General features: G+C 38.0%; 5 protein-coding genes and 1 long non-coding RNA gene across 9 annotated transcripts in view; 3 read left to right on the top strand and 3 right to left on the bottom strand.

Annotated features, from left to right (window-relative positions):
- Nucleotides 1-731: 731 nt before the first annotated feature.
- Nucleotides 732-2,149, bottom strand: ccdc167 (coiled-coil domain containing 167). Its single transcript, XM_027024264.3, has 4 exons — nt 1,975-2,149; nt 1,222-1,316; nt 1,065-1,117; nt 732-949 (listed from the first exon to the last, which is right to left on the bottom strand). Exons 1-4 carry the CDS (start codon nt 2,023-2,025, stop codon nt 846-848), a joined length of 303 nt encoding a protein of 100 aa, XP_026880065.3. The 5' UTR covers nt 2,026-2,149; the 3' UTR covers nt 732-845.
- On the top strand, nt 1,324-2,455 carry LOC145657497 (uncharacterized). Its single transcript, XR_014123231.1, has 2 exons — nt 1,324-1,707; nt 2,066-2,455. It is a non-coding gene; the product is annotated as an uncharacterized LOC145657497 (long non-coding RNA).
- A 560-nt stretch (nt 2,456-3,015) lies between these two features.
- Nucleotides 3,016-8,552, bottom strand: LOC118240956 (uncharacterized). The gene is made up of 2 exons (XM_081712615.1): nt 8,406-8,552; nt 3,016-5,938 (listed from the first exon to the last, which is right to left on the bottom strand). The coding sequence occupies exon 2, from the start codon at nt 5,784-5,786 to the stop codon at nt 5,064-5,066; it is 723 nt and encodes a 240-aa protein (XP_081568741.1). The 5' UTR covers nt 5,787-5,938; nt 8,406-8,552; the 3' UTR covers nt 3,016-5,063.
- A 441-nt stretch (nt 8,553-8,993) lies between these two features.
- atp6v1e1b (ATPase H+ transporting V1 subunit E1b) lies at nt 8,994-12,848 on the top strand. Its single transcript, XM_035534594.2, has 9 exons — nt 8,994-9,238; nt 9,974-10,039; nt 10,241-10,350; nt 10,526-10,592; nt 10,698-10,787; nt 11,092-11,160; nt 11,268-11,362; nt 11,516-11,603; nt 12,163-12,848. Exons 1-9 carry the CDS (start codon nt 9,206-9,208, stop codon nt 12,223-12,225), a joined length of 681 nt encoding a protein of 226 aa, XP_035390487.1. The 5' UTR covers nt 8,994-9,205; the 3' UTR covers nt 12,226-12,848.
- Nucleotides 12,849-13,096: 248 nt separating this feature from the next.
- ada2b (adenosine deaminase 2b) lies at nt 13,097-18,803 on the top strand. 2 transcript variants are annotated; one of them, XM_027024268.3, is made up of 10 exons: nt 13,097-13,223; nt 13,680-14,027; nt 14,222-14,441; nt 14,976-15,186; nt 15,424-15,551; nt 16,430-16,520; nt 16,633-16,741; nt 16,891-17,048; nt 17,314-17,516; nt 17,607-18,803. In XM_027024268.3, the coding sequence occupies exons 2-10, from the start codon at nt 13,688-13,690 to the stop codon at nt 17,695-17,697; spliced, it is 1,551 nt and encodes a 516-aa protein (XP_026880069.2). In that variant the 5' UTR covers nt 13,097-13,223; nt 13,680-13,687; the 3' UTR covers nt 17,698-18,803. The 2 variants fall into 2 exon arrangements, with proteins under 2 accessions (XP_026880069.2, XP_081568742.1); XM_081712616.1 differs by having other exon boundaries at nt 13,680-13,852; nt 14,353-14,441.
- A 134-nt stretch (nt 18,804-18,937) lies between these two features.
- rad51ap1 (RAD51 associated protein 1) overlaps nt 18,938-22,500 on the bottom strand; it is a 6,199-nt gene continuing 2,636 nt past the window's right edge. Inside the window, exons 9-11 of one of the 3 annotated variants that reach the window (XR_014123232.1) lie at nt 22,070-22,195; nt 20,782-21,374; nt 18,938-20,622 (exon numbers count right to left, since the gene is read on the bottom strand). Coding sequence is in view for 2 of the 3 variants with exons in the window: in XM_035523783.2 (XP_035379676.1) it covers nt 21,247-21,374; nt 22,070-22,195 (254 nt within the window). In the remaining variant the exon portion in view is untranslated. Of the gene's footprint in view, nt 21,450-22,069; nt 22,196-22,500 lie in introns of all 3 variants that reach the window. The other 2 variants (XM_035523783.2, XM_081712617.1) reach the window with 2 other exon arrangements.

The following is a 22,500-nucleotide window of genomic DNA, read 5'->3' on the forward strand; positions in this document are numbered from 1 at the left end:
CATCTGTGTGTGTGTGTGTGTATATATATATATGTGTGTGTATATATATATATATATATATATATATATATATATATATATATATTCTAAACACACACACACACACAGACACACACATATATTAGCAAAATAATACATTTGTAAGTCTAAAACGTGACACATGGCCATCTATGTCCATTATTTGCATATGCGACTTAAGGGTATTATTAACAGAACTGTAGTCAGGTTCAGACCCTAACCTGATTTCAAGTATTGAAAGAAAAAAGACTAAACAGTGCTGCTAGCTTTCATATAACCCAAAAATGCCATGCCGCCTAAAACCCTTCATGCAAAAGGAATCAGACAGTGAAGCTTACTTCTGCAGTCCCGCTAATCCCAACACAGGCCAACACTAGGTATGCATTACTGAAAAGAGCCAATACCAAAGGGATCTTGGACAGGAACAATAAAGAATATGAATATGAACATTTTTGGAAGATGTAGAAGATGCACATGTAAACTTAGGACCTATGTTTTGGCAAGTACTGCACAATCTAAGATAGTTATGCATTACATCTGTACAAGTTTACACTGTTTTTTTGTACATAGACCATGCACATCTTACACATCTCAACCATGGCCCATACACTGAAGTCATAATACAGCATTTAAACATCTAAAAGGCATTTTTGTATGCAGTGGTGTTAACGGTAAACAGTATTTGAACTGCCGATTCATTTACACAGCCTTCATCATAATGCAGTATGACAGTGTTATGAAACAAAAATCATAGTCAGCTGTTGCCTTCCAAAAAAAGACTCACGGAATGTGTCACTGGTACACAAGCGTGAGCATAACAGCTGCCCTTAGTAGACAAAGACATAATAGAGAAGAGCACTGACGGTCAACAGGGCCACTGAAAGCATCATGTTTCTCCTGTTCTCTCGTCGTAGCACCGTCAGATCCTCCTCTGAAAGATATGGCAAGATACACGTTTAACACATGTTCTGTACAAGGTAGCCATTTATTCACCAGGGACCAATGTGATATCTTTTCATGTCTCTGGCGGCGCCCTTCGACCATACCGTATTTCTCTATCCTCTCGTTAATGATCGTCATTTCGTCTTCCAGGGCTTGCCTGTCGACATGCAGATGAAACATTTCTTCAGTTTATGATCAATATATTTACCACAGAGAGTATTAAGGCTACATTCATGGATTTGTTTAAGCATGCGACTTCACCTGTCCTCATCTGAAAGTTGCTCCCGACGAAATCTGAACTCTGCCCTCTCCAGAGTGCCCCGACAAAGCAGTAGTCGCTCTTCGACAAGGTCAATCTGGAGCAAACGGTTTTTTTTAAGTTATAGTTTTAGGTCTAGTTCTATAATGAAAGTAAGCACATTCATTGTGAGGACGGCCAACACAATTCTGTTTTTTTGCTTGTTTGTAGCTATTAATGTGCTGGTTTGGGATTGACAAAAGGTGCATGCCCACATCAGCCGTTCGGCACGTCGTTATACTGTCTTTACTACAAGTGGCACTGTTTACTTGTTTCAAATTTATTGAAAGGGTCAGAAGCGAAATATCAACAGACTTCTCCAGTAAAAGTAGCCATACAAACGTAGCTATTTAAAATAAGAGCCTGATATGCATATCTACGTATGAACTGATTCTAACCTCGAGCGACGTTGATTTCACGGGACCCTTCTTAAAACTGCAGAGGCATGGGTAGGATTATTATAATCTGCGTCATCATTAGGCTCTGGTGTGGACATTGTGCTGTGACGCTTAAATTTCCCGCTTCAGATATACCATCTTCTGCACATACTGGAAACTACCTGAAGTGACGTCCAGCTATCTTATGTTGTGCCAGCTAGCTGTGCTTCATTTCTTCTTGGCGTTATGCATATCCTACAGCATGATGTAAACGCTGAGTTGGTGCAGCCCAACCACTTCAGTGTGGCATCAATAGCAAATGTCGGATATTCTATTTACCTCGTTTGCAACACTTATCTTCTCTCTTTTCATATTCCTTGACTTCGTCATTTGTCACGTTGTTAATAAAACGTTTCTTACTGTGATTAAGGATCACGTTCCGGAAGCGCTTCTTTCCCTGAACTGAATGGCGAACCGCAAACCTCGCGAGGACATCGCCACCTACCGTTTGCAAGCAACAGACAACAATCTAACGCCATAAAGGGGGAGGAATAATGGAAACTGTCGGAGCAGAAACATAAAGCAGAAATATAAACGCTGCATTTTAAAAATATGGTGATTACCAGAAAAACTATAATAATGTTAAAAACAGCAACAACAATGATGTGGACCTAATATTTGCCTATAACACAGTAATAATTGGAGAAAACAAAGTTGTAGGATTAGAAGAGGTCACTTGTTAAAATGTTTGTTTATGCCTGTATGTCGAGCAGATGTCACAGACGTTATCCACATTCAATGATTAAATCAATCAACTTTATTTTTCTCCAAGGGGCAACTTCATCAACTTGTATACTCTAATATACACCCACCCTACAACCTACACACATATACACACAAAAAAACACAAAACAAAACAATGTATTTGTTTACCCTGAATCCATAAATAGATTAAAAGTAGTAAATAATCTTAATTAATTAAAATATTGATAGTGTGCTTCTAACCTAATGTTGAAAAGTTGTACAGCTGTTGGTAGAAAAGTTCTGAACATTTTGTTCTTTGTTCTCCTTTTTGATTTGGGGAAACTATTCTGGGAATAGATTGTAGTAGGCTTGGATGACCACTCTCTACCTAGTTGTATGTCTAGTAGACATGTCACAATACATTGTGTACACAATTGGCAAGTTGTATTTTTGAGGATTTATTCTATTATTGAACAGGTACTGTGCTCTTGGTCAATCCAAAATGTTTATAAACCTCAAACCTGAATATTTAAGAAAGTAAAAGTAAGGTTTTGGCTTTCTTAGGAGAATAACTTTGTGTGCATAATTATTGGCCAACTATTAGTGTGCAGAATTATTATGCAACTAAAAGAAAAATAGAATTTTTCCAATCTCACTTGTTTATTTTCATCTGTTAAATTGAGAATAATAAACTAACAACTTGAAATTTACAAATAAACATATCTGACATTTTAACAACAACAACAAAAAAATCAGTGATCAATATAGCCACCCTTCTTTTCAATAACAGTCATAAGCCTTGCATTCATGGAGTCTGGCAGCTTCTTAATCAACTTTTTGTGCAGCAGCAACCACAGCCTTCCAGAAGCTGCTCAGAGAGCTGTACTATTTTCTTTCACCGTAAATCTTCCATTTAAGAACGGCCCACAAGTTCTCAATAGGGTTTAGGTCAGGTGAGGAAGGGAGCAATGTCATTATTCGTTCATCTTTAAGGCCTTTACTGGCTAGCCATGAGTGGAGTACTTTCAATGCATGCCATGGAGCATTGTCTTGCATAAACATCATGGTCTTCTTGAAAGATGCAGACTTTTTGCTGCTTGAAGCAAGTGTCTTCTAAAAACTGGCAGTAGGTTTGGGAGTTGATTTTGAGTCCATCTTCAACCTGAAAGGTACAACTAGATTATCCCTAATACGAGCCCATACTGAACACCAGTACTGAACAGCTTGTACTTCTGGGCACTCCAGGTAGGTTGCAGTTCTGGAATATGACAGCACTGGATAATAATGGATTGATTCATGTTTGATTCTTCTCGTCTTCTTTTTTTCTCAACACATTTCTTGCGACTATTTACAACAAAACATTTGATGGTTCTATGATCTCGCCCCAATATCTTAGCAATTTTAAGAGTGCTGTATCCCTCTGAAAGTGTTTTTACAATTGTTGACTTTTCAGAGTCAGTTAAATCTCTTTTTAGCCCATTCTGCCTGAGGAAAAGAGTCTAATAATTATGCACACCTTGAGGGTTGATCTCCTTAGGCCACACCCTCCCTCATTACACAAATTCACATCACCTGATTGTCACGGGACGCCCCCCACTTATTTCACCCTTATTTGTAGCCACTTCCTACGTGATAGCAAGCACCTGCACGGGGTTTAACGTCTTGTGTTCTGTCTATTTAAACCTCTGTTAGTGTGTGCATCGTGTTGGTCGTTGTTTGTTTGCTGATGTATGTAAAACGTTTGTGTAGCCACTGTTAAATGTTACTGTAGCCTGTGTCTAGTTAAATGTATAGCCACTGTTAAATGTTACTGTAGCCTGTGTCTAGTTAAATGTATAAGTCATGTCCGTCGTTAATGTTGTGTGTGAGTGCCATCGTTATAGTATGTGTTCTATGTTAATAAATATACGTTACTGTCGAGGGAGTCTGTGCGTCCTGTTTCACGCCCATGGGCACTCGGGCCAGCAGCAACGTTACACCGATATGCTTAAATCCAATAAGCATTCAAGTTTATACAGTTTGGAGTTGGAAAATACGCATAAAAATGATGATATGGTCAAAATACTCTCTTGCCTAATAATTGTGCACACAGTGTAGTATTTAGACTCAAGTAAGTCTGTTGAAATCATTTAATATAAGATATTAAACTGCATGGTAATCAATGATAATGGATAGAAATCAGCTTAATAAAGCAATCATTTTGATTAGGTTATCAAATATTTTACAGGTAACCAGTAATACATCTCAGAATGCATATTAAAAATATTAATCTGATAACAGGCAGACCAGCAAATTCAGGCATTTATAGGAGTTTATATCCTATAGATCAGCTATGATGTATTACTATGTAATAACTATTAAAGTGCACTGCAAAACTAACATATACTGGGAAAAACTTACATATGTGTTTGTGTATATGTATGTGTTTGTCCAGGCATTTATAGTAAAGTGCCAGAACATTGACTTTGCTAATTTATTGGCTAATGGGAGCACGAATGCTGCTCTTGTTAAAATTCAAATATCTTCAGTAGTAGGCTAATTACTGTTGTATTTAACATAAAGAAATATAAAGAAAACTGCTGTCTAAAGTAGTGCTCACTTTGTGGCATTACACCATGTGTTCAGAAATAAATTATATAGAGAATATACTTAGTATAGGGAGTTCATCTTCCAGGAATTCTTTCTTACTTCTTAGTCCAAACATATTTCATTATTATTACTACAGCCACTAGGGCAGCACCAGCAATCAGCAGCACAGGGAGCTCATTCCAGGCAGTGGGGGAAGTAGGCTGAGACTTGGTTGTTAGAGGAGTTTCTTCAGTTGGTGACGCTGAAAATTCTTGGCAAACACTGGATTTATCAGCACATTCTGATTTAGAACTAGCAAGGCTCTCTGGTGCTGGCGCTGTGAGAATAGCTGGCATGGAGAACAAAGGAAGTTCCTGTGGGTACGGAAGGTGATGTACTACATCCGAGACCATTTCTGGCATGGAGAAGAAGTCAGGGGACTCAAGGATAGGGGTGGCAGGGGTAAAGGTTGTCTGTGGAATCCCCTCCATCATGTCTTCCACTTCAGGCTCCTCCACACACATCAGGAGCTCTACTGCCTCTGGAGGCTCAAGGTCGGACTCCTCTAAGGACAGAACAGGTGAAGCTCTCACATCGAACTCTGCCGTTGTCTCTGTGAGCTCCTTGTTGCTCAACCAGCTGTGCTTAAGCTCTGGCTCCACCTCCTCAATTGATTCCTCTCTCTGTAAGAGCCCTGCCTCCTTTTGCCGCAGCTGGATGATGTCAGGTGTGGTAGGGTGGCGTCCGCTGAGTTCTTGCGGAAGCAGGGCCATCTCCCTGGAGTCCGTGGTCATGGATTTAGGCTGAGTGACACTCATAGAGGCCCAGGATTCAGCCATGTTGTTACTCAGGATGTATGTATACTGTAGCTTTTCCCTGAATTATAGCCCTGGGCTGGACTGGGCCACTTGAGTTTCCTGTCTTCAAACAGGATGGAAACTTGATGACTGCCCTCAAAGAAGTCACTTCGATACTTCTTTATCACATGGATCTGTCATATAATGAGATCGAAAGATAATTGCTTTGGTCATATGAATCTGTATAGATTTACTCACTTTTTAACATACTTTTAATGACCTTCAAATATGTTCATGGTCTCACCCCACTGTAGTCACTCAGTGAACTGATATTAGGTACAAAATGTTTCTGCAAAAATTCTTAAATCTACAATAAAATGCTGGCCATACCTGTTACCCAGCTAGAGTGCCAAGGCAGACTTTTCTTACTATGGTCCTATATAAACCTAAGATTTGGAATTTCTGAAGGCTCTTGAAAATTTGGACACATTTAAAAGGGTAAAGACCTATCTGTTTTGATTAGCTTTTAATTACAAATTTTTATTTTGATTTTATCTTATTTCATTCAATTTCTTCTTTATCTTACTGTAAAGCAATTTGTAAACCTTGTTTACTATATAAATAGAGATATTATTATTGCTAAAGTGACACATTTCATCCCAAAACTCTATACCCCTGAACTTGGGCCTACAGGTGGTCTCTTTTTGGGTCTTCATTACTTGAGACAATAATTGCTTTCTTCAGTAGATAATAATATAAAATTAAAGATGATCCACTCAATTGTCTCTCAGTAGACCTTAAAGCCTCCTGTTTAGGTGAGTATAACAATGAGTAATTGTAAAAAAAAAAAAAAAAACTGACTCGATCATTTTTAAGTCAACACGGGAAACAAGAAAACATGAAGAACTTTGTAGGACTTTGTTGATACAAACCTATTCAACAACAGAGTGACCATTCTGAACCTTTTAATGTTTACTCATAAAAATAAAGGCAAAGGAAAAAAAACATCTGTCCCAATCTACCACTGCATTCTCTTCTATATATAGGTTTGCGTGTACACATCCTACTATGTAAAACCTTACTGTGAACATTGCCATCTGCCCCCATGAGTGGAAGCTATTCCAGATATTTTACATGCCATTACAGAGAGGACATGGAAGCCATGCTAAGGGATCGGCAGCTCTCCCACAGAAACACACCAGTGATCAGGTCCTTAAAGTGGGCGACTTCTGCTCTTAGACAACACCTTTATATTTGTAACATTGTAAGGACAAAACATTTGTGCTAGCCAGTGCTACAGCCTATGAAAAACTCTACTACACTAAAAATATTTGAGCTGAAAATAGCAGCCCTGCATTGACAGTAGATTTTTCACTATCAGAGCAGGAAAAAAAGTAGATTAATGAAAATGATGTCTGAATGGGAACAAAGAACAATATAAATATATCTGTATTCCTAATTCAGATTTTTTTCAAACTATCTGACCTCCTGTGACAGCCTGTCTTCCCTCACACAAGTGGCCTAGAATGCAGTGTCCATACTGCAAAAAATTCAAAATAACTGTGGACTAAATGCTCAAACCACATGTCACTTATACTGTGTAGTCACTTACTGAGATGCTTCCATTAAATCTTAGGATGTATCACATTAGATCTGATTCATAACGTCACGTATGGTTAGGTCAATGTGTTCTTGTGTAAATATACAGAGTGAGTTAAAGGTGACATAGATAGAGAGTCACTGTCAGTGGTATCATTACAAAAGAACTTATGCAGCCATGTTAACATTTGAACTGCAAATCTCTTTTACACAGAGGTTGAATCCAACAAATTATTCCTTAAATGTTTATTGAAGTACTCCAGCTAGTACTCCACTTGTTCATAGACTGGATAGCCTAAGAAGTACTTAGAACATTTGTGAGCAATCAAAAACCTATAATTTCTAAATCTGAGACAGACAACAGAATTTTTTTATTTTATTTTGGACATGTTCAAGTGTTTACTGTGGTACTGATGGCACACATTTGGTGAGTTAAATAATTCGGTTTGCTGCACATTTTGACACAGTCTAATTAAAGGGGCAGATACCATCAGTGTAGACCACTGGACTTGAGCATTCTGATGAATACAGTAATTAACTGTATTCTACTAAATGATGAGGCAAGGTAAGAGATCACTACTGATTAGAGACGCCAGATGTTAAAAAGGATATAGCGTAGTTATGAAACATTAATCTGAATATAAATGCCTTTGACTGGAAAGGACCAAGAGGTTCAAGTCTGAATTGTAACCTCTGCAGTCTTCATTGGCCAATGTAAGAGATACCAACCGAGCTGAATGTTATAAACAAGAGAAACTGAATAATAAGATCTTAAGATCCAAATGACACTCCATCTTATAAAGATCAAAAGACCAATGGATTGAAGAATAATACTGTTCAGCCTAAACCCAAGAAATAGTGGTTAAATCATATTACAGAGAAAAAGATAAGTCTCCCAGTTCTTGATGTGACAACAAACTTACTAGAAGAACAAACACAATACACAATGTACTATAGTCCACACAGACTATAGTCCACACAGACACACACACACACACACACACTGGTGTACGTTATTTAAAGTTTACTGCAATCAAACCTGCTGAAAATGTTCTGTCTTACCTGAAAAAGATGTCTTACCTTTTCCACAAAGCATCAAATTAGACTATCGGAAAACCTTTGAATTTCACGCAACACATACATTGGGACTAGAAGGCAACTGCAGCCGCCAAATGCAGCAGCACGCCCGATCCGCTCTCGCCCTCCGTCCCCTCCACTCCCCTCCCCTCCGTCTTCCTGCCATTTGAGTGGAACCGCCCCCCGCCCCCCCCCCCCCCCCCCCCGTAATCCTGTTCTAAATTCAGTAACATGACAACGTATTACCGCCTGCGTGTCCATAGTTACTATATCTCGAAAAATAAGAAATACAAATAAAATATATTTTACATATAAAATACACAACGCACGACAAATACAAAGCATGGACATTAAAACTAGAGCAAGTTGTTATACACATCGAATATATTTACAATGAGTGAATTTGTCCGAGAAAAAATAAACTGTATAACATGTTTTTAAACCACTGAAGCATTTTAAACGCGTACAATTCGTCTCCATTATAACCTAAACCAGCTTGTCATTTTCTTGATAGTTTACGCGCACTGTCCTCTCATTGGCGCTTGGGAGAGGAAGTAAACGTCATGTGATGCTCGCGCCCTGTTGACTGAGAATCAGCTGATCCTTTCAGGATCATTTTGTTCGTCACGATTTTACTTGAAATGTTACATATGTTCTGTCTTAGTAGCTAGAGTTTATTTTAATAGACCTGGAAAATAACTTGAACATTTTGCACAATTTTGAACAATATTAACCGCTATCTTTCTGTACAAGAAATTTAAAATCCTCTTATACGGACAGCAACCATGGCGCTTAGCGATGCGGACGTTCAGAAGCAGGTATGTGCGCTGAAGTCTGTAGCTGTAACCTTCATAACCGTTAAGGGCAGCATCGCTAATAATTTGTGAGTATATTAGATTTTAAATTGGTGTAGCGAGACTACACAGAAATTATTTGTCAATGCGGCCTATCCTTTAAGGGTTTTCTGTCTTTGTTAAATTTACACAAACGTTAGCACTGGATGTGCAGAGCAAAGCACAGGAGCAAACGTCCATTGCCGAAACAAATCATCGTATGTAATTACTGTTTATGTAATTACTGCTTAAAGACTATATTACTTGAAAATTTTTATTTGAACAAAGAATATATATATATATATATATATATATATATATATATATATATATATATATCTTTTTTCCCTTCTTTGTATATCTAGCCCTAGGGTTTTGTAAATTAAATCACTGAAACACACGCACATCAACAGCACCTAATGAAACATTGAACAAACACTGAAAATATCTAAATGTCTCCAATGAATGCCTGCCATAAATATATCTCTTCAGTAGATACAATCTCTGTGAAATTCAGATTCAGAAAATTTGCTGCAGATTTCTTGCATTCTACAGTTAGAATTAATGAATAGTCCTTATTTATTTTTAGTGGCCTCTGCTCATTCTTGCAGAGAAGTTAGCAGGTTTATTTTCCAGGGAATCAGTCAGTGAGAGCAATGGTGAGTTAAGATGACTGATTTTAGTGTCACCTTATGTTCACTCTGTTCCGTCTCTCACCAGATCAAGCACATGATGGCTTTCATTGAGCAGGAGGCCAATGAAAAGGCAGAAGAGATTGATGCCAAGGTAAACCTCTAGAAAATAATTACTCAAAATGGCTGATATTTAGTGATAAATGTTTATGGGCTCTTAAATTTGACAATAAAAGAGACAAAAATGTGTTAATTTGTTATTAAATATAAAGTTATTAAATATAATGCTATGTTGCTGTTGTTATATTTGTCATATGCTTGTGGAAACCTAAACCAAAACTGTCTCCACCTGTAGGCAGAAGAAGAGTTTAACATTGAGAAAGGTCGTCTGGTGCAGACCCAGAGGCTGAAAATCATGGAGTACTATGAAAAGAAGGAGAAACAAATTGAGCAGCAGAAGAAAATGTGAGTCATATTCTCTGCAGAGAGAAGTGGATGTGTGACTCAAATTCATATTACTAAAATGATCATCCAGCACAAGCAAAGATAATCTGATGGATATGTATGTAGTTCTTAGGATGGGCCTGCTTGGAGGCTGTATAAAGGAATAATGATTGGTCATTCTCCTACTCTCCTGCAGTCAGATGTCAAACCTGATGAACCAGGCCAGGCTGAAGGTGCTGAAGGCTCGCGATGACATGATTTCGGTTTGTCCTGCTTCCGTTTTCTGCACACAGGGTGGGACGGGGCGTTCAGGAGCACTGGACAGCACTCGCGTTTCTAACCTGTCTTGCAATGGCATTTCTATGCAGGACATGTTAAATGAAGCCCGACAGAGGCTGGCCAAAGTAGCCAGAGACCCGACCAGGTATTCTGCTCTCATGGATGGCCTGGTGCTCCAGGTGAGCTCTTCCGAGGCTGCCTTTACCTGCGTGTGATTTTGAAAGGACATTTTTCAGTATGCCATTATTGGAAGTGATCTGGCATGCTATAGGACACAGCAGAGACAAACGTTTTACTCGTGGGTTGATTTCTCCAGAGTGAATGATGCATCTGATTAAATTTGTCTACTGACAGACAAGACACAGTGTAGTCTGAATGAGTGTCCTCATGTGGTTGTGTCAGGCTCTTGTGAAGCTGTGAAGTCCTGCTTTTCAAGGTTAACATATCCATTGAACTGACCATGATCTTTTAATTATTTCTTAGGGATTCTACCAGCTACTTGAGCCCAAAGTGACAATCCGCTGTCGCAAGCAGGACCTGTCCTTGGTGCAGGTCAGTTTTTGCAGGATCAGGTACAAGGCCACTGGACAGTTAAGCGCAGCTCACAGTCAGCTGGGGTAAACCATCACTTGGGCAGAAACCTCTCTATTTTTTATCAGGCATCTGTGCAGAAAAACATCCCCATCTACAAAGCAGCTGTGAAGAACAATTTGGAAGTCCGGATCGACCAAGACAATTTCCTCTCTCCAGAAGTGTGAGTATCAGTTTAGATTTTAGAATAGGCTATTCACTTTACACAGAAAATGTAAATGATGCACCTGTTCACTTCAGGTTTTCAAGAGTTTTAATGTTCTGAAGGCTGGTAGGGCAGTGTTTGTAACTTTGTGGTGTCGTCCTTTCTGCTTAGCTCTGGCGGTGTTGAGATATTTAACGCAGACGGGAAGATCAAGGTGTCTAACACTCTGGAGAGTCGTCTCGAGCTCCTTGCACAACAGGTAGAATACAAAGGCAGAAAAGTGACTATTTTCAGCATTTAGAAAACTGAAGAATTTTGGTTTTGCTCATTTTTTAGAATCTGTTTCTGGCCTTTTTGTTCTTCACTATTTATCAGTAACTGGTTTCCAGCATATAAAATTACATAACAATTCAACCATTTTGTGTTCCACAAGGAGACCTGGATGCAGCATAATTTAGATGTGGGCCTGAGGGTAGTGATTCTGGGTGCATGTTTATTTTGGTGGACTTGCCTAGTCAGTAATGGACGCTAGGTCTGAGTCCTTCAGAAGCCGGGAGGCACGTACATCTCCTACTAGGTATCTGACAGCTGCTGTTGCTTTTGTTTGGTCTGATTCATGTCCCAGCAGTACTAAAGGGCACGCCATCTTAGTGAATTAAATGACATTTACTGAAATCTAGGGCCATTTTTTCCCCTCCCAAGTAACCCAGGGAATTATTATTATTATTATTCAGTTTCTCTTCACAATTTCAGATTTGAGACGTTGCAAATTTTCACGTTTCTCCTAATTCAGTCTTTTTTTAAACTGTTCTTCTCAGATGATGCCTGAAATCAGAGTTGCTCTGTTTGGTGCAAACCAGAACCGGAAGTTCATGGATTAAGCAACTCACTAAACCCAGGGACACAGGATTATGGCTGAAAGTCAATATTTGATGTATTTTCTTTTTTACCTAGTTGTAAAATGATTGAATTATTGCCTGTGTAAGTAGTATTTGGTTTAAAAAAGACAAATTATGTGTATGTGTGTGCTGTATTTTGTGATTCATTGTTGCCGGAAGACAAAGAATTGAGTATATAGGTCAGGTTAGCTAAGGATTATTTCTTGATTGGCTGTTAAAGATCTGATATGTATCATCTCATTCTCATTGGCTATGCCATTTAGAGTTTATGCTACGTATGTTTACAAGAAAGTCTGAATGGTTAGACTCAAGTTTTTAGTCATATGTGAACAGAATCCACTATTTAAACTGCTATCTATATAGTGTATATATCTTTACCTTCAAGTACACTATTGTGCAAAGGAACAGCCACTCTTGTGGCTGTCCATAAGAATACAGTAATATAACCATTGTCTGTTACCTTGTGTTTATGTATAGGTTTCTGTGTTTTTTGTTATTCCATTTGGTGCACAGCATGCACTGTATAAGTAACAAACATGTTATTGTTGAAACGTTAAGATCACATTCATGTGGAAGTAATATAAGAATAAAAGCATCACTGTCCATCACTGTCCATCTGTCTTTCTTTTATCTGTATGTCTGCTGTTAAGAAGAGAAGCTCAAAATGGTAGATTTGTGGCAGAAGAATAGACAACTGGAATTTTTGCCTGAACATGTTATATTATGGAGCTAGTTGCCCGTTTCCTCTTGAGTCATGGGCTAATCACAAGACTGTCTGTCACAGATAATGAGGAATAATGAAGTGCTCAATTCAGCTAACCCAGCATTCTGTTCAGTATGGGGAAATGGAATGTTTAAACACAGGGCTGTTCAGTGGGAAATTGAGTCTTGGTTCACATCCTCCCGGGTATCAAGCTAAGCAAGTTCTGGCACTGAAGAGAAAGTGATTTAAATTTTTTTTTAACCCTTATAAGATACAGGTAAGTGTCTTAGCATGATTCATATCTTTGTACTTACACTTTTGTGATGAGAATAGCAAACCAAGGTTTGTTGGTTAAACTTAGGTATTTGAGTCATATGATTACATGTGCACTTCACTGCCTAGGAAATACATAGTGAGCTGTATTGTACCTGCTCAGTTGATTTATTTGAATTTATTTTTCCTGTCTGTTTGACTCAAAATCAAGTTCTACTTCTAATTCATATCCAGGCCTTTTGTGTTAAGTAAATTTAGATATTATTGTAACAGTACTGAATAATTTGGCAGGGTCCTTTCAACAGCACATTGGATTCAACTTACAAAGAACTTGATTATTAACTGATCAGTGAAAGCAGGAAAAAGCTGCTTTCCTTAAGCATGAGCTTACATGTTTAAGAATATGACGTAGTGAATTACAGTTCGCTAGTATAAGTAAAACTTTCTCTCCCTTTTATAGACATTCTGATGGTTATATTGATATCAGCACAGAACATGAAGAAGTTTCCCTATACAATATGCAACATGAAAGTGTTTATGACCATCTTGATGTTCACCACTGTGAACGAGAGTAAAAGTATACCAGACCCTCATCAGAGAGACCAGCTGCTGCAGCAGGAAGCCTCCCAGCAGGTAGGGGGCAGAGTGGATCTGACTGCAGCGGAGCAACGACTAGATTCACTCTTGCATAAGCTGAAAGAGCAGGAGATGGTGGCGCCACATTTCCCCCCTGCTATGCACTTCTTCAAAGCAAAGCCTTATATCCAGAAGAGCCCCATATTTAGACTGCTCCAGAAAATGCCAAAAGGTAATGAGTGAAGTTCTGCAATGCTTTAAATAAACCTTTTCCTGATCGGATACTGACCAGTTGCAGGTGCACACCCAAACCATACCACTAGTTTCCTTCTTAAATTAACATGGCCTGTTTGGTCTGCACTCGAGCTTTGCTACCTCTGCTCAATACCTGCCCCTAACTCAACGGAACTTTTCTGATCCTTTAAGGGGCGGTCCTACACATACACAACTCTGCTCTGGTGGGTGTGGACTGGCTTGTGATGAATGTGACGTATAGGCCCCATTGCTATGTGTGCTTCACATGGTCGGGGTCAGTGCAGTTCTTGTTCTCCACCCAGCGACCCTTCCCACGCTGGGGCTGTTCCGCATGGAGCCTGCTGGAGCACGTGAGGGCCACTATCAGTGACGTGTCAGCTTTCGACAAGAGGTGACCCATTTTAGTGCATCACATCATTATCAACAATGAGAGACAATGTACAGCCAAATTCTCTGAATGACATGGAAAATCAAGCGTTCCTAGGTAGGCCTGCAGAACTATGACCATAAAGCCCTCTCTCTGCACTGGACAAATTTTATATAACTACAAATAAAAAGTGTGTAGTCAATCCAGTCATATCCATTAAGGCATTAAAGACCAACTTTGATCATGTACTGATAATAAACTCTTAAAAAAAAAAAAAAAAAAAAAAAAAAAATATATATATATATATATATATATATATATATATATATATATATATATATATATATATATATATTAAGGCTGATATTCAGGTGGCTTTGCAGTAGAATCAGATGACTCCCTCATTTATATAGGCTATCAAACACAAACAGAAGCATGTCACACAGTTTTTAGGAACCTGGGTTTCATTCTGCAACACGTAACTCCGAAATTTCACAAAACAATTTACAACTTCCCACATTGAGATCAACTTGGCCAACCTTAGACATTCTCTCTCAGTTTGATGAAGAACCTCACGCTGTTTACTGAGGAACCAGATGTGGCATACCCTACGCAGGAGGTAGTTTGGGAGCGGTTTGAGCAGACTTTCATGGCCATCTCCGGTCTGATCACCTTTGCACCCGTTTTCAAGGATTACATCTACCAAGGGCTCCAGCAGCTCTATGATGATAACATCTTATACTTGGAGCTGAGGGCTGGTCTATCCAAGGTCGGTGAAGTTTCCCTCTGTTTCTTCAAAGAGTTACAGCAAAGATATTTATCAATTTAGATTTTGACCAATTTATTAATAGTTTACAAGATTTTTTATGTCAGAGGCCTTGATTTTGATCTGACTGTATTGGCTAGATGAAGCCAAAAGGAAATGAGCAAGTCAATAGCAAACACAGTGCAGTCAGTTTATTTTCAGTGTATTATTCAAATCCCTTGATAGAATTTGCTCCTTCAGATATATGAGCTTGATGGCACCATCCGGGACAGTGAATGGTCCATCCAGACCTACAGAAACATAACTGAACAGTTCAGGCTGGAACATCCAGACTTTGTGGGTGTTCGGATAATTGTAACTGTCCATAGGTAAGCCTACATGAAATTTGTAGTGGTAAGTGTGTAAGTGTCTAAATTAAAACTGAACTTGGTCTAACTTGGAAATCTAGGAGTGTCTAATACAGAACAATATTATTGATGCTAACAAGACTCAGTTGTCTAATATGTGCTCTTCTAGTACACTTGGTAGAGCAGGTAGTGTAAGGTGATAGCAACACCTAGGTTACATATACGGCTGTACTTATAAATGTAAATTGATCTGAAAGTGTCTGCCAAATGCTGAGAATGTAAAGAAATACTAAACTAAGTTGAAACAATTTCTGTCAAAAGTTTCATATGTATTATAGACACTGAAAACATAGCACAAAATCTGTTGTAATGAGGATTTTTTTCTTTGCCCACCTATGTAGTGTAATTTCCTTCTTGTTTGCTATGCAATTTTTTGTTTTTGTTTGTCCCACTTTAATTTATTAGTTAAATTTATTTTACTTATTAGGTATAGTTCAATTGAGGTATTTTCTGTAGTTATTAATGTATAGTTCAACCATTGCTCACAATGAACTAAAGCTAATGTTAGCAATAAGCATCATGATGTAACTAATAAAGCTGGATACACAGTTGTATCTGAGTAAACAAAGCTAGTCAGACATAAATAATATGGCTAGAAACAAAACAGGGAGTAGACATAAAAATGTAATATTTTCTTCCAAACAAGGTTTCCCCAGTTTTTCCCAGTTAACAGATAAGCAACACACACACACACACACACACACACACACACACACACACGCACGCACACACACACACACACACACACAAACACACACACACACACACACACACACACACACACACACACACACACACACACACACACACACTCACTAATTTTCTGGTGCCCTGTACAGGATTCTCAGTTTGTCTCAGGTGGAAATAGCACTAAAAGAAACCTTAGAGCTGCAGAAACGATATCCAGAGATCATCACTGGCTTTGACTTGGTGAGATGTAATAATAATTGCATTACAAAAAGTTATTTTGTTATTCAAATATTTGAATTCATTGTTAAAGTCTAAATTTAGAATAATATTTTGGCATAATTCTTTACTCTAGGTGGGCCGAGAGGATAGTGGTAAACCCATCTGGTATTTTCGAGAGGTGCTATCACTCCCCACAGAGGTTAAAGCAAAACTTTCCTACATTTTCCATGCAGGTGAAACTGGTGAGTCTCATCTAACACACTATATTAACAAATATAAGAAATATAAGCAAGTTCAAATTAAACCAATGAACTGTGAAACATTTTCTGCTGTGGAAGTGATAAATGAACATAGTACACCCTGACAAAACAACATGTGAATATTTGTGTAGATTCATATGGCACAGATGTGGACAGGAATGTTCTGGATGCACTGTTATTCAACACTACTCGCATTGGGCATGGTTTTGCTGTGGCTCACCATCCCCTGGCAAAAGAACTTTCCAGAAAGAGAAGGGTGCCTGTGGAAGTGTGTCCTATATCCAACCAGGTACAAGCCTTTTCAACATAACCATTGTAGGTCCACATAAAACCTCTTTAAGCACTTGAAACCACTTTTAATGTAACCAAATTTCTATTGCCTTGAACATAGGTTTGGCTGACAAGACACACTCATAAAAATCTGTGTAGCACTAATTTCACTTTGGTTCAAAGAACCTAGCTTTGAAGTCTTCCTTTGAAAGAATACTCTCCTTGGAGTAGATGAATGTCTTTATTTTCATTACTAGCTTAACTCAACCCTGTGAGTATTGTAGGTCCTAAAACTGGTCTCAGATCTGCGAAATCATCCTGCTGCAATTTTAATGTCGGAGGGGCATCCATTGGTGGTGAGCTCCGATGATCCAACCTTGTTTGGAAATGCTGGACTCTCGTATGATTTCTATGAGGTCTTTGTTGGAATTGGAGGCCTGAGTGCCAATGTGGGCACACTTAAGGAGCTGGCCATAAATTCAATCAGGTGGGAGGTTTTGCCTTATGGAATTAAAACCCTTTGTTTTCATCTTTATTTTTGTTTTCAGGGATAACTAATGTTATTGTATGTGTACAGGTATAGCTCCTTGCCAACAGTCCTGCAGGACAAAGCCATGATCATATGGCAACAAAAGTGGGACAAATTTGTATTGGAGAATTCACTATAGGGACAGCAAGCTATTGAGAAGACTTGAATGAGAGCTGTTTACCTCTTTTGGCATTCAGGAAAACTGTGGATAAAATGTTTTAAAGGCCTTAACTGAAACCACAGATATTATTTTGTCTGAGATTTGAGATTTCAAAACTCTAAGAACATATCATGGCTTTTGGACTAAATTTCACCATCAGGGTTTCAAAAGTCTTTGTACACATGCTGTATTCTCCAGTTCTGTCCACTGCAATCCTGAATGTAGAGTTCAAAGTAACCATCTGGGACAGTGGCAATTTCCAGACACCGGCTAGTGTCTCTGTTCTTTATTGCTTGCAGAAAACACATTTATACACTTTCAAATATGTAAGCAATTTTGCCCAGTGGATTGAATACATGTGAATTTCTAAATCAGGGCTTAAGATCATTTACTTTTTTCACATTAAGTCCTCACATTAAGTTCCCTTTGTCACAATTATTTATGGAATGTTGACTCAAGAGCAACAATATTATGTTTAAAACTTTGCATGAACATATCTTGCTACAGCACCATATGCAGTTGTGCCTGAGTAGGATTCAGATTTGTATCAGTCTTCTAGACCTGTGTTGCTTGTCCCAATTTCTGTGACCCATGGGATTGTTGGCCTTCTTGCCCAAAACCCAAATCCCTGTACAGCTGTAACTGTAACTTGGAACTGTTTGGTGGGTCCAAATTTGGTGGAGAAACCCTGTTTTACACCATGTTCTGACTTGAAAGGCCAATAATGAATTATTCTAGAAATATTTCAGATGGAGTAATTTGTGACTCTGCTTTAAAAAAAATGTATTAAAAAAAAGAAAAGAAATACAGGATCTTACGGGAATGACACATTTTATTTTGTATTTTTAGGATATATGCATTGCTTCTAGTAGTGATCCAGTTCTATTTTGTTTTAAAACATCTGGAAGAGTTTATTGATGGAAACAATCTTCCAGCATGTCTAGATCATCCTTATCAAATTTGATATGTTTGATATGTTTGATATTTGACATGTTTAAATGTCTATATTAAATCAAATGTCCATGCACATACTCTGGTGGAGGACAGCTCCATCTAATACATCTATGTAAACATACACAGTACATTCAGTTAACCTAAATGACTAAAACCTGTTTCAGTTTTGGAATAATTTTTAATTATTACCACCTTCTAAAATTTGAATAAGAACCAGGCTGACCTTTGTATCATTTCATGCGATAAACAAGCAACATTCACTTCCTTTAGAAAATATACTTTATTAAATGCATTCACCTCTCCTCTGCATGAGTAAGAGACAAATTTACTCATGTCAGAATCTGATAAATGAATGTGAAATACAGTATAACAAATATTTGTTTAATGACCAAAAACAAATTCCAAAAGCCAAGTGCTTAGGTACACAGTTAGAACAATAAAGTCTAAGAACTAGACTCAGAGGATAAGCCTGAGCGGTTTGTTTCACTTACAATACAAAAGGCTCCAGAAGCTCCTACATTTCTTGACTTATACTATTCTTGAAGCACACCAGATGAGACCTGAAAGACTGTGAAAAAACGGCACAACTGAGACCACTCCAGGTCATGAGATGAATTGTAAAGGCTCCATGTGAAGTCGTAGGGATACTCACATCTTACAGCAGAAAAGGTTGCATAACAATACCACATAAAGTATCAGTATGTTTTTATTCTTAATATGACTAAAATTTTAGCATCAGTACAGGAATTACATTCCTGGTGTTAATACCATTTTTATGTAACATTTTTATAGCACAATAGAGCTCAAGGAAAAAACAAAACAGCACACCACACATAAAGAACAATTCAAGTGTAGAAAAAGGAAAAATGCATAATTAACATACATGAAACCAGTAGTCATGTCTTTTTACTGTATACCATTCTAATAACCTAAGGTCTTTGAACCTAGTGATTCTAGCGTCCAGACAACAGCACCTCCTTCCTGATGATGGGTGGTTAAATGTCTAAAAGCAGGATTAGAGGTTTCCCTCAGAATGTGTTCTGCTTTGCTTAATGAGTTGTATAAAGGCAGACTAAATGCAGTGAAGGTTGTGAAGCAGTTAGTATTTCAGCTGTCAATGTTACTTAGAGCCTTGTGCTCTGAACCTGTAGTACAGCCAGACCATAATATAAAACAGTAAGTAAAATTACTCTCTATAGTACAGCAATAGAAACTGATTAGGTTCTTTACACTAAGACCAAACCTTCCAAGTCTCCTCAAAAATTACATCTGGCATTTTTAATAACCTTTGAATGATCTTTCCAGGACATATCCTTACAATCTCTGCAATCTCACCATTTACTGTAAGAGCAGAATGAGTAGTGTAGTTCCTTCTAAAACCAACAATTCTGTTGATATTTAGTTTGCTTTCTCTGCGAATATTGCTCTCCTGCCTTTGCTGAGACGTTAAACTTTAGCTGATGAGCTGCATCATTTAGTTATTAGGCCAAGCACAGCACCATTATTTGCTAATTTAAAAATACAGTTCACATTGTAATTTGCAACACAATCCTGAGTGAATAAAGTATACATTAACAAATTTGACAGAACCTTTTGTTTAACAAAATATGCTATTCATTTTGAATGAAATGGAACTTAAAACATTGACCTTCCCATTTCTTTAAAACTACCAGCAGATGGAGACAGCAGCATACTGTAAATCAGATGTGTAAAACAAATCCTCCAAGTACTACAGGGAGAGAACAAATGAACTGAAACACACTAAAAAAGGCATATTTAATGTGAACATTTGTAGCCTGTAGGTCAATGTGTCAGCTATAAAAGAAGAGCCCCTTGAATATGAGACTAAATAGGGTTCCACAGAGTATCAATAGTCATTGTATGAACCTTTCTTGTAGAATTAAACTTCTCATGACTTCTATGACCAGTCCAATGCAGCCTGACGCAGCTCTAAAAGCAAAGGAAAGCAATACTACTAATTAAATACTTATTAAATAACTTTCCATCTCTATTTTTATGCCTACCTTACCAAATTACTGGTTGAACACATGAAATACATTTTGTCAAAACAAAAAATAATATTGGATGGGATGGCTCAGGGTTTCATACCTGCAAAACATGAGTCAACTGTGTCATCAGCTAGTACTTTGGAGATATTTTATAAGAATAATGTTATTACACTGTTATTACAATATGCAGTCAAGAAGATGCAGATTTAAAAACGGCATTCAAGAATGATTAGAAAACATCTGTGTTGAATTAAATATCAAATCATTTAATGCTAAAAGACTTAATTTAATTCTTTAATGATCATGACAGCATACTTAAAAATCATGTGAAAAAACACGACATAAAACTGTAAAAATGACAACAAAAGCCATAATTACTGAATAAACTTCTTCAATTAAAAATAAATTGCAGCACAGAAATGCAACACTCTTTTAGCCCAGTTCAGATCAAATTATAGCAACATAGTCAAGACTGATTCGAAGGCAGACAGATAGAAGCAAACACTGTATATGCTTTGGACATGTTTTACAAAAAACAAAACAAACAAACAAACAAACAAAACCCTCAAAGTGCTGCAGTATTAGGGTGCAGTGGTTTGACTCGAGCCAATCTGGATAGTCCTAGACGTAGACCTGATCCGGGTGACTTCACTGGGCCACTCAGACATGTGCTAGGACTCCTCCCCACCAGACCTGATGACAGCCAATGAAAGAATGAGAAAAGATAGTTTACTTAACTCTTCAACTAATCACCGTGACCAGTTTGATCTGCAGATAAACAAGCAAAAAGCAACTGTCAGAGAGTATATCATATATGATATCCAGAACTGAATAACATACTTTAATTCAGACCATCCTAGCCATACATACTTAGAAAAAAAATCATGGGTCAAGGGTTGAGAGGCAATTTTATAATATATTAAACTAAGGTAATACCTCTCCCAGCAACTGTTATGTGCGCACACAATAAAGGAATTATTATATTGAACAAAAGTACATAATTTACTTGAAAATAGAAGTCCCCACATTACTAATCTGACCCCAATAAATTTGCAGTGGTCATGACTGAGGGTCCTGAGCTTCACTGAGTTGGAAAAGTGTCTCTCTGTCGCTTTCTCTCTCAGAAGCACCAGCTTTTAAACATTAGGAAAAAAGGGACCATTGTTGGCTGAATATTTGTGGGTGACAGACCACTCATCTCAGAAGTGACATTTACATGCATGTAACTCAAACACTGATGTACATAGTGCACTCATACCAACTTTGTAAGTGGCTGCTGAGTGTAGGCGCAAGGTAGGAATGTCTTATAATGCGGATAGCGAGTGTAGATACTGTTGGGTGTTGATGTTTTTCATTGTTTTGGGGGGACTTTCAGAATGCAGCCTTACCAGGAGGATTCCATTTTGGCAGTCTGCCCTCTGCAGGACTGAAGCAGAGTGCAGGCTTAGTCACAGGAGGAGTGGTGGGTGTCCTCTTTGAGGCAGGCTGAGAAACAGCTGGACTCCTACTGAGTGCTGATAAAGAAAGGTGTGAAATTTTATTTCCTCATGATTCAGCAAAGCTCAATTAATTCTAAACAAAGTAAACATGCACATCTCAAGTGTATGGATAAAAAATGCACTGCTCCAAATTATCTTCAGTGATATCATAAATAGGTAGCATCAGTCAGAAAGGTATAAAAAGGCTAATATTTACAATAACAGCCCACCACTCAAACAGCTCATATTTGGTGAACACTATCCTAAAAATGTTGCGAGACGTGCACATTTTACCCTAGTCCATTACTAAAGATGAAAACATCCAGAACAAAAAGTTGGCT

This window comes from Electrophorus electricus, chromosome 4, assembly GCF_041902795.1.
Source record: "Electrophorus electricus isolate QZ-2024a chromosome 4, ASM4190279v1, whole genome shotgun sequence".
Classification (NCBI taxonomy): domain Eukaryota; kingdom Metazoa; phylum Chordata; class Actinopteri; order Gymnotiformes; family Gymnotidae; genus Electrophorus; species Electrophorus electricus.

Bases quoted from the DNA above. Each gene is read 5' to 3' on its own strand.
- atp6v1e1b (XM_035534594.2), top strand. From the start codon at position 9,206: ATGGCGCTTAGCGATGCGGACGTTCAGAAGCAG. The intron at 10,351-10,525 runs GTGAGTCATATT...ACTCTCCTGCAG, and splicing joins ATTGAGCAGCAGAAGAAAAT to TCAGATGTCAAACCTGATGA. The intron at 10,593-10,697 runs GTTTGTCCTGCT...ATTTCTATGCAG, and splicing joins CTCGCGATGACATGATTTCG to GACATGTTAAATGAAGCCCG.
- ccdc167 (XM_027024264.3), bottom strand. From the start codon at position 2,025: ATGACGAAGTCAAGGAATATGAAAAGAGAGAAGATAAGTGTTGCAAAC. The intron at 1,118-1,221 runs GTGAAGTCGCAT...GCATGTCGACAG, and splicing joins CAACTTTCAGATGAGGACAG to GCAAGCCCTGGAAGACGAAA. The intron at 950-1,064 runs GTATGGTCGAAG...CATATCTTTCAG, and splicing joins CGAGAGGATAGAGAAATACG to AGGAGGATCTGACGGTGCTA.
- ada2b (XM_027024268.3), top strand. From the start codon at position 13,688: ATGGTTATATTGATATCAGCACAGAACATGAAGAAGTTTCCCTATACA. The intron at 14,442-14,975 runs GTGACCCATTTT...ATTCTCTCTCAG, and splicing joins GTGTCAGCTTTCGACAAGAG to TTTGATGAAGAACCTCACGC. The intron at 16,521-16,632 runs GTGAGATGTAAT...TCTTTACTCTAG, and splicing joins TCATCACTGGCTTTGACTTG to GTGGGCCGAGAGGATAGTGG.
- LOC118240956 (XM_081712615.1), bottom strand. From the start codon at position 5,786: ATGGCTGAATCCTGGGCCTCTATGAGTGTCACTCAGCCTAAATCCATG.